Source organism: Hyalella azteca, unplaced genomic scaffold, assembly GCF_000764305.2.
Source record: "Hyalella azteca isolate HAZT.00-mixed unplaced genomic scaffold, Hazt_2.0.2 contig7679, whole genome shotgun sequence".
NCBI classification, from domain to species: Eukaryota; Metazoa; Arthropoda; class Malacostraca; order Amphipoda; family Hyalellidae; genus Hyalella; species Hyalella azteca.
Window position 1 is genome coordinate 92,895 of NW_025937798.1, and position 15,610 is coordinate 108,504.

Sequence of the window (15,610 nt, forward strand, 5' to 3'; positions counted from 1 at the left end):
CCTTTTTCGGGATCCGAAGAGAATTGCTCTACTAGATGCCACTGCGCGATACCTGTTGGGATGCAGCGGCAAACGCTTACTATAATCCCACGAAAATAAAATTTGTGGTGGATTATTTTAAAGAACAGTTAATGAACACGCGGTTTCAAGATGCATATTGACGGGTATGTGGAATACACGCACCATACTATGAGAAATAAATCAAGGAGAGTTATATGAAGTTAATCTGCCATAAATAAAATAAGTCGTACTAATCAAGTCTCATAAATTTGCTGGAGGTTCAGCATTCGCAGATAGTGACTGACTGACTTTAATAAGCAGAACTCCAGTTAAGTCTGTATAGATATGAAATAAAATAGACAAAAAGTTATCAAATCTCTCTTCTAAATAAAATCGACCTCAGATTTCGTCTTGGCAGGACGCCTACGCACATACAAGCATTCTTCATAGAAGTGGAGACAATTATGCTGAAATAAATCGTCACACACCGTTCATGTGCATCCAGGCAATGCGACAGCTACCACGTGCCTGATGATCCCTGCCCTGCCAGAGGCAGGAGGACGAACCAGCAATACCTGCATCTACGTCCAGGTCTTCATTGCAGAACTTGAGGCAGCGAACAGTGGGCAGAAATTCGTCCCTTACAAGAGTCAGAGCCTCTCGAACATATGCATTCATCCTGATACTCTCCAGGTATTTATTTCATAACGATCTAGTTTTGAAATAAATAAATATTCTTTCCTTTGCCCGATAAAGAAGCAAATTTTTGACCCAAACTGGAACAATAACGAGAATGGAATTATGTGTAATAAATTAATTTTAGCTTTTTGATGAATTGCATTAATGTGTGTTCTAATTTATATATTTTGGCGAGTGTAATGGACCGATGAGCGTTAGACATAAATTTTATCGCTTACTTTATGTTGCTTTAACGAACAAGCTTTATAGGTGTGGATGAATACTTCTAAATTACACAAGATGCAATATAAATATACAATTAATTAAAATTTATTTATTCGCTATACTTTGCTTAACTGTTGCAAGTAGGAACTAATTGAGCATTAGATTCGGTATTTAATGCCCGATATACCGAATTTAATTCCTCAATCATTCATTGTTGGTCAACATTATTTTAAACGGCTTGCGTTCGACTCTAAACCCACACCTTCTGATAAATCAATCTTGCTCGCTTATCCATCTCAGTCATGATTGCACCTACCATTAAACTGAAGAATAATCTCATTCCGGTACTTCTGTCGTGTCTTAAGGTCCCAAACTTTGTATGAAAACTCTTTTTGTTCTTATTCTTAATCCGCAACGACTTTACTCCGGTGCAGACTAACAGAAGTGCCGGATCTCGTACGTACGTAATGCAGTACGTAACTATTATGGCCTCTAGAAAGCTTCCTCGGTATCAAGAACTGTACCGACCGAAATGTTCAGCTGCATCTGTATATTCATTATTCTGTTCAAGTCATTTAAATTGTTTTTCAACTATTGAATGTTTAAATGCTGGCGAATTGCAATTTCACGTAAAAGTTGAAGACTAATGAAAAATACAAACAGAATATATGTAAACTTTTTTGGCAAGATCTCAAAGAAGAACAGAGTTAGGCTAACACAAAAATACGAAATATTCGCTTACAAGTTCGTTTTCTTTGCATCTTTTCATTACCTTAGCGTAAGCGACATCGAGTTAGTAGCCGAGATTTTCCACCAAGTTTTTTGTAAATAATATATTCCCTCACAGTTTCATATTCACCGAAGCATAATAAAGAAAATATAACAAAAATCAGATGCAAAAAATCTAAAAATGTTTCAACGAACGAAGAAAATATGCACATGAAGGGCACAGAAATATTAGCCCGGGAGCAAGCTTAATTAAAATGAAGGTCAGTTCGGCCTGTTGAACCTGGGCTGAGAAATTACACTTATTGAATGGTGATGCCACTGTACGCTAGGGTGTACGCTAGGGTGTACGCTAGGGTGTACGCTAGGGTGTCTCACACTTATACAGTAAATCCTCTTCATGAGTGTCTCTTGGTTCCTGCTACTCATATTATAGCTGCTATTCATTATATAGAACATTCGAACCATATTGGCTTCCTATACTTGCCTAAACTTTACCGTTAAAAAACATAGAACATAAAAACTTGATGAAAAGGCGTAACTATATATAATTCGAGGTTAGTACTTATTAAATAATTTTAAAATAATTCTGAAGGTAACAGCGAGTATATTTACAAACAACAGAAGCCCATAATATCGTCGCGGATATTGTTACGTTATTACTCTTTACGAATAAATAATGATGATATTCAGTTCCGATGCTGACAGCAATTGCAAGCTCAACGATTTATTACAGTGGTATCGCAAATCCTGATTTTACAACGCTTCTGCAAGCTATTTTGAACTTCATATTTATGTCAATGGTGAAAAAACTACTGGTATATTTGCTGTTTCGTTCGTATTTGGTTACATTTCATGATCTTTTAATCAATTCTACATAGTTTTATACACGTCAACAACCGCTACGAGCAGGAACATTGATTTAGATTGTAGACCCAGAGATATCCACTGATGCACTAATCATCGTGAGTTTAGAAGACTAACTGAATGGAAAAATTTTCCTCACTATATTATAATACGTAAAATATACAAATTAAGATAGATTTTGGAATTCATTTAATTTTTCTTATCTAATGATCCTAAATAATGACCGACAAAATTTCCAGAGTGAAAATGAATGCGAATTTAAGCATTTAGTGTCAGGATTAACGCGCCTCGGTGCCCTACATATTGCGCGTGTATTTCCAATTACTTAAAGATTATTCTTCATGATATTTTTCCCTATGCATTTTAGAGAGCATGAAGATCATTATTTGTAGGTGAATGTCATCAATCGGACAGCGTTCATTTTAAAAAAGCGTACAAATATTCAACAGTAGATTGTTAATTCAACTTCGGAGTGTTCGTAAAACACAACAGTGCTTAGGGATCGCGAAATCGGACTTGTCATACCAGCTGAAACTGCTGGGCAGAAAATGTACATACATACCATACATGGTATAATGTAAAAAACGAGTTCAACTAAAGTCTAGTGTGGTCGTAGATCCAGTCCACGTAGTATAATGTAAAAAACGAGTTCAACTAAAGTCTAGTGTGGTCGTAGATCCAGTCCACGTAGTATAATGTAAAAACGAGCTCAACTAAAGTCTAGTGTGGTCGTAGATCCAGTCCACGTAGTGAGGCACGTCCACGTACACGCCGGGGATGCCTCGCTCCCCACACCCGATGCCCCACGACACGATCCCCGCCAGCTGCATCGCCCCACCTCTGCCCCGACACACCAGGGGACCACCGCCATCTCCCTGTAAAAAAATAAATGTTATTAATGTTCGATTAATAGTCTTCATTTTGATTAATGTGAAGAGAAAACTAGGAAGAAGTGAACTTCTCATTAAGATCAAGTTTGGAGGCACAACTGATAACAATGAAATCAAACTATTGACTCAAAATAAAAACCAGAAAATCCAATACATGATTTCAAAAATATTTTTATTTATTTCCTGCTATAGGATCTGCCAAAAAATTTCACTCGTCTCGTATCTTCCCTTCGTCTTTCAATTAAACCACTGCAATAGCCTCTGCCCATCATTGGTCTCACGAGCGAATATCTCTTCTTACACCACTCAAAGTGCATAAAATTAAATCACGATATTTTCAAACAGATCATAAGTAGTAGCCATGATACTCGTCACCAGGTTGTATGGTAGCCATGATACTCGTCACCAGGTTGTATGGTAGCCATGATACTCGTCGCCAGGTTGTGTGGTAGCCATGATACTCGTCACCAGGTTGTATGGCAGCCATGATACTCGTCACCAGGTTGTATGGTAGCCATGATACTCTTCACCAGATTGTATGGTATCCATGATACTCGTCGCTACGTTGTAGGATAGCCATGATACTCGTCACCAAGTTATTACTTATTATTATTATGTTATCATTAGTACATTATTATATTATTATTTACCTTGCAGGCGTCCTTGTCCTCCTCGCCGCCGGCGCAGCTCATGCTCTCGTGCAGGGAGAAGCTACGGCCGAGCCTCGTCCTGCGCAGCGCCGCCTCGCACGCGCTCTTCGGCACCATCGGCACCTCCACCTTCTTCAGCACGTTCTGGAAGCTCCCCGTCTGCCAGCAAGTTATATTTGAGTAAATTTGACAAGGAAGGTGATTAATATGATTCAAATTTACCCCTGCATTGATGACCGCAACTATTGAGTTGCGTAATATTACCTTTTTTAACTTTTAATGAAACTTGCAGCATCGCAGCGTAGAATTCAGGATGCATAATAACGTCTTCTACGTCGTAGTCGACGTTAGGGAAGAACTAGTTTCATTTTGTGTTGGAAGTACACAAGACTCTGTGTACTTTAATGCATTTGAAGGTATTAATTACGACAAATGTTACGATTTACCTTAAGCCTTATAAAGGAAACATGCTTAAAACAAATTAAATTTCCTGTTTTGCCTTTTCTTGCATTCTATGAGAAGTTTTCCTCATTATTCCATTTCCATTATTCCACCAATTTCTCTCCTCCTTTCACATATCCGTCACCTTGGTGCCCTCAATCCCCCATGATGAGTGAAATAAATTCTCACCTTCCCAAAGGCGTCTTTTCCCCAACCAGTGACGTCACACAACTCCCCATCGAAGTGGGAGTGCGGCTCGGGGAGGCAAACCGGCGAGATGTGAGGGCTGGGGAATGTAAATAGCTTCATTATAATTGACAATTTGAGCATCAATTTTCCTTTGAAGCCTAATTTTAGTTATTTGAATACATGCTGCGTTATTCATACTTAATTTATTAATTTACAGCCTCATAATAACGCAAATAAATCTTGAGAACGGGGCCGAAGTAAAGGAATTTTCTAGTGCATATTATTTGCAAACCCATTTTATAAGACCAATTTATCAAAATTTTTATGCATTTTCATTTTAGTAAAGTTCATCAATTAATCGATTGCAGTGCATTGAATTAATTATCAAAATTGTGGATGCATCTATTTCTGAACAGGAGTCTAGATGAGTACATTTTAACATATTCCTAGAAAATGAAAACAAAATTTTTGTTCATAAGGTTGACTTTTCAAGTCATTTAAATGATCCTATAGATTGTAGGATGCGCAAGTTAGTTTTGAAGTTTTGCATATTGGGTTAAAAGTAATATAAATCAGAAGTCACAAGCCCATAAGACATGTACATCGAGTATGAATGCTACGAAGTCTTATAACAGTAAATTTGACGAATCTATACTTAATGACTTGGCTCACTATCTTTTGAAGTCAACTCTGGTCGATAGTCGTAGGATGGCGATGTCAGCGTGCAGCATCGCAGCGTAGAAGTCAGGATGCACTATAACGTCTTCGACGTCGTAGTCGACGTTGGGGAAGAACTCGTCTTCTTTTTGTACGTCCCATTCACCAAGACGAACAATCAGATCGTGGGGCTTCAGTCTGTGCGCAGAAAAAGAGGAATACTTCATTGAATTTGATAGAATTACGTTTGAAGTATGAATACTTTATGAGCCAATTGCTCATTATGCGCCTGATGTTGTAGCGCTATAGCAATAACAATAACTTACGGCGAAGCATGCATTCTACTCTAAGCAACCAAAGCGTAATTTAAAGTGTCTGACCATTAACAAAGTTAAATTTGATTGAAAGTCCAACATTTCTTTTGTTCACTTTAAAACATGATCGTATCTACAATGAACAGGAAAATCAAACGGGCATTTATCAATTAGGTATAAACTTGTAATAATAGAGCAAACACTAAAGTAAAAAAAAATAATCAATTGCAATTGCAATAATTTGCAAATTTTTCGTCTAATGATAATAATTCTGTATTGAGTTTGAGAGCTCGTACGTGAAACTTCTAACTGATCAGACAATAATTTAAGCACGAGTCACAAAATATATTAAATTTGGAAGAATATTTGTTTGCTCCAAATTTTAGTGTCATGTCTAAGCTGACTTGTGTATGCAGTGGGCGGCGGTAAGCAGGTTCCTGTCGTCCACGAGGGCGGCGCCACACACGTACACCATGTCGCCGCCGTCGTGCTTCAGAATAGCACCTTGCCACGGGTACTCTCCGAACACGGTGTCCCCGGGCTACAAGCAGTTATTATTTAATTAATTAATTAGAATTAACTTGAAAATGAGAAATATATGCATATATATTCGATTGATTTTAATGTATAATAATATTTATCCGTACTTAATGAGTACAAATGGATTTAATGTAAATATTTTTGACCTGTCATCAAAACTGAAACTTGCTTAATTCGGGATTGATTGCGCTGATATACAGGGATATTTTTCCCACCTCATCTCTGATACTCGTTGAGTATTTACACATTACATTAGTTTACGTTTAAATGTTCTAAATTCACCTCATAATAAGGCGTCTTGACTCGCCCGACCACCAGAGCCCCGTTCTGCTGGCCGCACTGGAAAGTTTTTGCTCCGAAGTCATCAGAGCGCGCGGCGCTGCGACAGCAAACGTCGCTGCCGATGCAGCCGCCGGGACCGGGGAGATACCCGATGTTGAGCCGCCGCTGCAGGGGGAAAATGTTATTCAGTCAATCTTTTGAAAATTTGTTAAAAAATTGGTTAAATGATTAGGTGAATAATAAATTAATGATTGATGAATCGTCGAATGTCCAGTTTAAAGCAGTGCCGTTATAATGAAAAATGTTTATAAGCTTGAGCTTAAGGTTAGCAGGTTATTTGTGAAGTTATATTCCCTTTATACCATTTCATACCTCTTCAGCTTTCAAAAAGGTGTTAGTTTGTCGCTTGAACTTGGTAGTGTCTCGTCGTTTTCTAGTCGGTGTCGATTCTTCTGAAGAAGTGTCAGTAGAATTGGACGAACTGTCAGTGGAATTGGACAATATATTTGCCTTATTATTATTGCGAGCATCGAGGGGACTGAAGTCTTCTGAGCGAGCAACTCTGTCGAAAGATGAGCAGCGATGTGCTGGGACGCATTCACACGACTCCCGGTAACCTGTGAAATGATGATGCTTAATAATATTATAATTGGTAATAATGATAGAAGTAATAATTTAGAATAGTAATAAGTATAAGAATAGCAAAGTAATAATTTATATAAAGAAATTTAAGGATCTATTCAGGTCGAAACGATTAAAGCCCCAATTTTTCCTTGAATGTTACAACTCAGATATTTCTCAATGTTAATTTCATCAAAACTATTCTCAGTGAAATTGGACTGTAATTAAATTTAATCTTATAAACTTGAATACTTCATTGCGTTCATAAGCACCTGCAGAATATTGAAGAGAATTCGGATGAGGAGGCACGACTGGGAGAGGACGATGGTCGCGGGAAGGTCGAGAAGGTCGTGACGGTCGCGATGGTCGCGATGGTCGAGAATATAAATGAGCGCCGCTGTCGTGGGCAGAATCGCTTTGATAAGAGACTGGACTTCCTCCTTCGTAAATATGTGTGTGTTGGTGGATGTGCTGCACTATTTTCCCGTCATCTTCACCTTTATATTCAACAGGTCCTTGGTGAACTACTTTGAACGTTTCCGTGGGAGGATTATAGCTGGGCTGGAGCTGTGGAGGTGAGTATGCTTGACTCACTTCGTGGACTTGTGGTCCGTAGGAACTTTGGTGAACTGTGCCGTGTTGAACCACGGTTCCTTGATGGAGAACTGCTTGGTGACCTAAATCTGGCTGAAAAGAACCATGGTGACTGAAACCTGTCTGATGAACTCCATGGGGCAGTGCACCGTGTGGTACTGGTCCTTGGAGTCCAAGATGGCCGGCTCCATATGTGGTTATTTGTGGTCCTGCATGCGGGACTGCCCCGCCCGCCGGTCCTAAGGGGACGGCTTGGATTGGAGTCCCAACTGGCTTCAGAGCTACAGGCTGAACGTAATGAACACTTGCAGGGTCGATACCCCCGCCATATGGAAGAGGGGAAGGAGGGTGAGAGGGGTATTGAGGAGGGTGAGGAGGATAGACTGGTTGAGGCAGGACTGGGAGGTGGTCCAAGTTGACGTAGTTTACTGGAGGTCCACCTGACTTGCACTGAAAAGAGATTGCAGATCAGAAGTGATTGCTATGATATAGACTCAATCTTGGCATGCATTATAGATTGAATCTAATGATGTAGTACTAATTTTATTTTGTTCTCAATGTTATTGTTTTTTATGATCTCTCTGCATGAAAATGTTCAATTTAAATAAACCTATGATTGAACAAATTTTCTCAGTATTTGTGTCAGGAAATGAAATGTAAGAAGGTATTCTTCTGCATGACATATCGCATTCGATGATAATTTAACGCAAATTTCATCCCAAGATATCATGAAATTGACTGATAACTTTTTTCTTGAGTGACACGGATTACAGGTTAGGTTACTTTCAATAAAATATTATGTATTAAATGAAGGAATAACTCACATTGAAACCGATTCCCATGCCGCAGAGTTTTTTCTCCATGCTGTTGAAGAACCTTCCTTCAGCTTTAACCGCGGGTTCGATAACTATTTTCCTATCGCCCCGATCTGTTATGGTAGTGGACACGGGAAGGTCCACCTTGTGCAGCGTGACGTGATGGCGCACTGGAGTGAAGACCGGAGGGAAGTTCTCTTCGCTGTCTGAGTCTATGTTTAGTATCCGCAACGGCGGCTGGTGATCCACCAGCTCCACATGAGGGCGCGGGGCAATGATAGGGAGCGGGTTGTCGACCGGCTGGACGGAAGGTATTGGGTTCACCCTTACGGGCTCGGGACGCTTGCCGGGACTTACGGTAAAAGTATGGGTCTGAAAAGTACAATAGTTTTATTAATGTTTGTACATTCATTTTTTGTACATTTGGCCGATTCATCTCGTTGTGATGAGTGCATTTTTTTAATAAATCTCATCCCAGATTTGCAAAAAAAGATATTTAAGTACAATTCGAAGTTCTGAGTAAAAAACTTAATTGTAAATTAGGCAATTGGGAAAACTTTTAAACTGGCCGAACAATTGGTTAATACTAATTATGATAACCTTAGAATGAATTATACAAGGATTACCAATTTATCGTTAGTAACAATGTTAATTCAACAAGTGCATGAGCATCTTACTGGTTGAATTGGAGCACCAAGGTCAACTCTTGATTTACGGCCCTTGACGTCCTCTTCTTCGAAGACGAACCGCCCGCTGCGGTCACCAGAAGTTTTGGCCGCGCTTTTGGCGGCCGCCGATCGTTTGGTGGAGGCACCTCGAGGTCCGCTGGTGCCCCACGACCACTCCTCCTCCTCAGCTACTGACGAAGACAACAGCGCCAGCAGCACCACGACGTAACACACTGAGCGCATCTTTGAGGATCTTTGGTATCTGCACAGGGTAAGAACAGAGACAGAGGTCAGGTGTTTTGTGGGTTATCAGGTAGAAAGCCGTATAGGCTAGGTTAGGCAAAACAAAGTGTTTATTATTTTAATTGAGAAGGGCATTGCAGTTACTTCGCGTTAATCGAGGCAGCAGCGTTTGTTTCGTAAGATCTGCATTCGTATTATTGTGTCAAAGCTCTCTATGAAAGGTGAAGAATGGAATATATATTGTGAGAATATATAGTGGAAATACGGCACATACCATAAACTAACTTGCTTTTGCTAGATTAAATTGACTATTCACTGACTTTTTGTACATATTTGATTTTTACATGCGCAATAAAGGTTCATATAGTGCAGTGAGTCGCCGAATGCAGTTAGTGAACAAAGTCTCCTTTGTTTGAAAGATTTAAATCCTATATCTACTTTAAATTAAATTATGGCATATCATGAGTAAATGGGAGAGCTTTAAATTTAAGAAATATGTAACAACTTCCTCATCCCATCCGACTCTAAACAATCACACCGTGGCTTCCTCAAAAATTTCTCTTGACATTTGTATATCTTGATGCAAATGTATTGATTAAGGAAATCGTACTTGAATAATGCCATACGCACGCGCGACCCTGGACCGAGCCTCTGTTGCTGCGGGCTGGAAGTGAATGTGTAGTTGTTATCAAATTAATTTTCCCTTAAAGAGAGTGATAGCATGAAAATAGCACAAATTAGCAGGGCAGCCACCATCTTGGAAAAAAATATTCGTGTAAATATGTTTAAGGCAGGAAATGCGGCATTCTTGTTGGTAAGCTTCCATTAGTATTACCAATTGTAAGAACACTTCGTAAATTAGACCCCAAGGTCTACTGTCGAAGTTCACCAATGCAGAACTTTTTCGCAGGTAGGTGAAGGTCATATTTTTCACAGCATATTTTAGTGTTAGATTATGCATATTTTAACAGAGGTGTCGCGGATTATCCAAGGTTCGTGAATTATATGTGCTCTTACATGATTATAGTTTAAAAACATTGGAAGTTCGAGCCGCCTTTTCAAATTGGCCCAACAATTAAATGCGACAGTAAAATTATTTTTAATGTTGAGGATGAAAAATAGTGTGGGATTTTCTAAATTAAAGAAGAATAAATGCAATCAGCTAATCATATCATAATGAGTGTTATGGTATGTGATATTATTTTAATTATTATGTGATACTTATTAATTATAATTATGTGATATGTCGTTAGGGATAAAACTTTTATGGAAGTTAGTTTACGCTTCTAGCCAAAATGACGGGGTTTTGGAAATGAGTCTACGGATAGAGATGAAAAATGTTGAAGCTGTTAGAAAGAGCGTTGACGATTACTTGATTTACGTAAATATAGGCTTTTTTGTCAATTGTTCTTAACAACTTCTAAGTTTTTTTGCCCTACAGTCAGCTGAAAGAAGGACCAGCGTGACATCTCTGCATGACGGCCAGAAATTGTTCTTTTCCGTTTTTCCTTTCTGTCCATTCTGCACATAAATAAGAAAAAAGTTCGTCTTGCGAGTTTAAGGAAATAATTTAATAGGTTATTTAAATATTTTAGCCAATTTAGCTTGTGTCAAATAAGCTACTACAAGAAATCAGATTTGGTGATGCTTACAGCTATTTCGTTATTTTACGCATTTAACATGTTACTGAAAGATAACATTGTGGTTTTATCAAACGTGTATTTCATAATGAATTTGATTTCCAATTAAAACAACATCCGAGATTTATTTGGGAATAAGATTGCTCTAAGTTGAATTTAAACAAATTATAGAAAATTGATGCTTATTTCGGGACTACTACGACTTCACTCGAATCATTTTCCAAGCAGTTGACGTATTTTTTATTATCTCCATTGATCATGTTTACAGTTGATTTTAAAAGTGGAATGCTCCATGAAGAATACTTGATGAGGAATAAGTTTCCAAATAAATGTCCCGAAAAGATTAAATTAAATATCCAATTAGAGATAAAATTAAAGATCCGATCCAAATAAATAACCCGGAGTACCGATCCCGAAAATATTGAATCTAAAATGATTGCATTATAAATGATTGTATACACAATCATTTTAGATCCAATGATATAAATGACTTTATAGACGTGGAACCGAGTTAAATTATTAAATTTCCAATATCTTCTCGTAGGAAATCAAAACATCAGATCCAAAATCATTGAATACTCAGCTTATGGTGGCAAAAATTCGGTTTTGTGCGCTCTAAGATTGAAGATATTGTGAAGTTCTTATCATAACCGAAATTAAATCTACCGCGAAGATTTTTATATCTCGATTTCATTGTTAGCGGTTGCGCAGTTTTCTCAAGCTTAGTTTTCATTTTCAAGATCCAAATTATTTCATTCATCAACATTTATTTATAATACATGAGGATAAATACGTGATAATCTTTGTGAATTTTGAAATATTTTATAAATTCCAAGTATCAAGTTCTCTATTGTATAATTTTCTCTGACACTTTAAACTCAGCTATGTTATCTGGGCCAAGATGATGCAAGCAGTGCAGTGCCTCACGACCCACTCTAAACTCTTCCGCTTCAAATCTGGGCTGGAAGTGGGCGTTACTTTCAAGCAACCACTCTTGCTTTCACCTACTAAACTACATTGGCGGTGCCGCTAAGCCGATTCACTTTTATTTAACCCATGATTTATAATAAAAAACTGACCTCAATTTACTGCCTACTCACTAAATACTTTCATCTACATTCTGAACTACCCACAACCCTGCTGCTGGTCGGTCCCGCTGTTCTACGTGAGCTGCAGGTATGTGTACTGCAAATCCGAATTCATTGATCACCATTTCCCTATTCTTTTAAAGTTATTGATGCAATTCAATTTTTTGTACATGAATAGTAAAAAATGAATTCAAGATTTATGGTACCCATCTTGGACACTAATACTTATGAGTGGAAATGATTAGTTTTAAAATACTATTTGTTTAACTTAACTTACGCGTACCATGAAATTTATCTGCATTCTTGTCTATATACCTGAATAATTGTGCGTAATAAATGGTTAATTATTAACCATTTATAACTTCACCCATATAATTTTAGAGCATGTGTGAACACATTTCTTCTAAACAGACAGTGTAAATTTCAATAATTATTTTGATTGACGCAGCTAAGACATCAAGACCATATTCTACTATTAAATATGAGAAATTCAAAGGATCAATTTAATGATTTTTTGACTCATTTAATATTTAATGTTTGATTTCGTACTCCCAGGTTATGCATTAAGTGGTTGGTGCTTTGTTATTTGTAACTGCACTTCTTCTCATGGTTCACTTGTTAAGTAAATTCTACTATTTGTTCCGCGAATGTGCATCATTTTATGACACTATGTTGACATGAGTGCACAAGGTGATGAGCCAGCAAATATGAAAAAATTTGGATAAAAATTCGTATTCCAACGACATAAAATTCTTGTGAAAGTTATTCACTAAATAATCAGCAAAGTCCCTCCGCAAGCTCGCAATACTGGGATTTACGTCCTGAGTCAAACAAATGCGCTAAAAATAGGAGATTTTAGCGCTCAAACGTTCGTATAATTTCAGCACTTGCCATTAGCGCGCTGTCCGCTAGCAGAGTTACTCTGTAAAATTTTTACGTTTAATTCACGTAATTTGTTATTGCCGTTAAGAGAAGATGATCTACAGCTCATCTTCTAACTGCTGAATAACGGATGCAGTTGGCACATCAAGGACAGCGGCAGGGAACGCCTGCACCTGCGAGGAGACTTCACCGCACGAGTGAAAGTGATCCTTACTGCCGTGCCTTTGTCGACATCAAACACTCATTCAATCATGCTGCATATTTTTGCATGAATATTTTGTTATGAGTCCAACAGCAGAAGAGACTATAGCTCAGAACTACTATCAGACATAAGAACACAATGTAACTTTGCTGATACTTTTTGAGGAGAAATTTTGAAGTTAATTTGGTGGACATTCAGAGAAAATCAACAACTCAAATTCAGACAATTCGTTAAAATATGATGTGGATAATGACATTTAATTCCGAATTCACCATTTTGGCTGAATTGACCTTAAAGAATTATTTAATCGTATTTACATTATAAAAATCATTTTATCAGGACTAAGTACTATTACAAGATGAACGATTGACATTATAGTACTCGTATGTGTTTAGTATAACGGTGACCGTTTTGATCGAAAGTCATCGAAGGAGGACGAATGAGTTACCGCGGTCGTATTGCCATTACCACTACCACATTTTTTATGGAAATGCATTACCACATGTTATATCCGTGCGCTATTATCAAAAATATCAGCGTCTACTACAATATTATTTTATATTATGATATATTGTATTATATTATATTTTACCATATTATATCATATTATTTCCTGTGCATTCCCAAAATAAGTAAAAAAATACTTAGGTAACTAAAAAACCGGTGACTTGATTAATTTTCGCTCATGCAGTTCATTCAGTGTATTCACAGCCGCTTATCCATGATTGAAATCACGTAGCTGAGGTGGTTCACGTTCCTGATGATGTTGGAAATATTATCCAGAAAATAACCCTCCCATTTCCGCACATGGTTTTACAATTGCACTAACGAGCTTTTTCAATCCTTGATATTTACTTAAATCGTGATAAAAGTTTCTGCGCCTTTGTGGTTGAAAGATAATTTGGCTAACCGGATATTGCGGTTGGCTTTTGTAATTGTCATGAAGTTGTTTCCCCATTGGGCTGTTATGTCTCGTTATGATGATCTATGCCATAAAGTTCTGCTATAATTTGATACTTGGTTGTGTGTTTTTCAGAGATTTGATTTAAACAGAAGCAGAATGGGAAGTCCGGAAGTTTGATAAGCCACGTAAAGAGTAATTAAGATCGGAGAAGCCTAAATAGCTCTCGCATTAACATGGGCTCTTTGAGTTATAATATTGTTGAAGATAAATATTCATCATTAATAAGTTTGAAAGACATGTCACTTTATTTTAGAATCTTTGTTATGTGATATGAGTTTAGTTAAGGCATTGCAGAGGTGCCCATGAATCCCTTATAGAGAAAATAGAAAGTAAGGTTCTGAGTCAAACGAACTTCATGTCAACGCATGGGCCAGTTTTTCTCGGGTGCTATGTAAGGTGTATTCCTGCCATTATACTGGAAAATGAAATGAAACTTGCTGGGAAAATCACAGCTTGCATCTAGGAAAGAGCATAAAATCAAATGATGAACCAGCGTTTATGAAAAATTATTTTAGATAGCTCCTAACGCCTCGGAAACACTCACGGTTTTAACGAAGATTGCAAATGCAGAAATATCTTTCGATTTAGTTGCACGTGATGATGGTTTAAAAAATGTACGGCATTAAATACATGAAAAACCATCTTCTTGAGAACTATTATCTCAAAAATTTTAATATTTTCATGATATGAATAAAATATTTAATATATTGGGACTGAATGAGACCAGAGCGGTTCATGGAAAGGCGCGCCGTGCTTCGCTCGGTTCATTTATTGGTAGTGTCTTTGTTGGCAGACCTCGTCTGGTTGTAGTCCTGACCTCTCGTGTGTATGTTAGTTTGTTCGTTAAACAATACTCTTATTATATCACTTAGGGTATGAATTTACTGTTACAAACAATTTCCTGTTATATTATTCGTATTCAAATATTAGAACAATCCTTAAATAAATGTTAGCATATGTTAACTTCAATGACTAGACAGATAGTTATATTTAAAATGAACTGTAAGCCATCGTCAGGATCACACTCACATTTTTAAAATAGGTAATGCGTGTTATTTCTTTCGCTTGGTGGTAGTTACACAATTATTCTTCATAATCTGCCTCCTGTTGTCTAACAATGGCGTCACTCAATCAAGTAATCACTTATTCGGCAATAAAGAACGTCCTCTCCTCACGACGCTCCGTCATCGAATGACCAACCAGCAGAGAGCTCTTGTGTCTTTATATAGTCGCTCGGAGCTACGCTGATACCATGTGAGGTCATACGCTGCTGGGTGTATCAAATCAACCAATCTTGTGCACAAGCACGCAAAATTTTAAAGCAAACCTGATCGTGAGACGTGAACTTGCAGAGAGCGTAAGTTACCTTTCCACTTTCCTCGTCTGCTTCCTGTATAAGAGTGGTGCAATGTCCATCAAATATTTTAAACTATT

General features: G+C 37.7%; 1 protein-coding gene across 1 annotated transcript; it reads right to left on the minus strand.

Moving 5' to 3' along the window:
- Positions 1-1,563: 1,563 nt before the first annotated feature.
- On the minus strand, positions 1,564-15,360 carry LOC108673110. The gene is made up of 11 exons (XM_047881342.1): positions 15,206-15,360; positions 9,167-9,419; positions 8,499-8,861; positions 7,353-8,124; positions 6,832-7,076; positions 6,460-6,624; positions 6,042-6,178; positions 5,339-5,521; positions 4,667-4,763; positions 4,037-4,195; positions 1,564-3,371 (listed from the first exon to the last, which is right to left on the minus strand). Exons 2-11 carry the CDS (start codon positions 9,398-9,400, stop codon positions 3,210-3,212), a joined length of 2,517 nt encoding a protein of 838 aa, XP_047737298.1. The 5' UTR covers positions 9,401-9,419; positions 15,206-15,360; the 3' UTR covers positions 1,564-3,209.
- Positions 15,361-15,610: the final 250 nt, after the last annotated feature.

What these genes read in the sequence shown, in the direction of transcription:
- LOC108673110 (XM_047881342.1), bottom strand. Translation starts at nt 9,400, where the DNA reads ATGCGCTCAGTGTGTTACGTCGTGGTGCTGCTGGCGCTGTTGTCTTCG. An exon ending in TTCTCTTCAATATTCTGCAG is followed by an intron (nt 7,077 to 7,352) that starts GTGCTTATGAAC and finishes ATCATTTCACAG; the next exon opens with GTTACCGGGAGTCGTGTGAA. An exon ending in AGGACAAGGACGCCTGCAAG is followed by an intron (nt 3,372 to 4,036) that starts GTAAATAATAAT and finishes ATTTTTTTACAG; the next exon opens with GGAGATGGCGGTGGTCCCCT.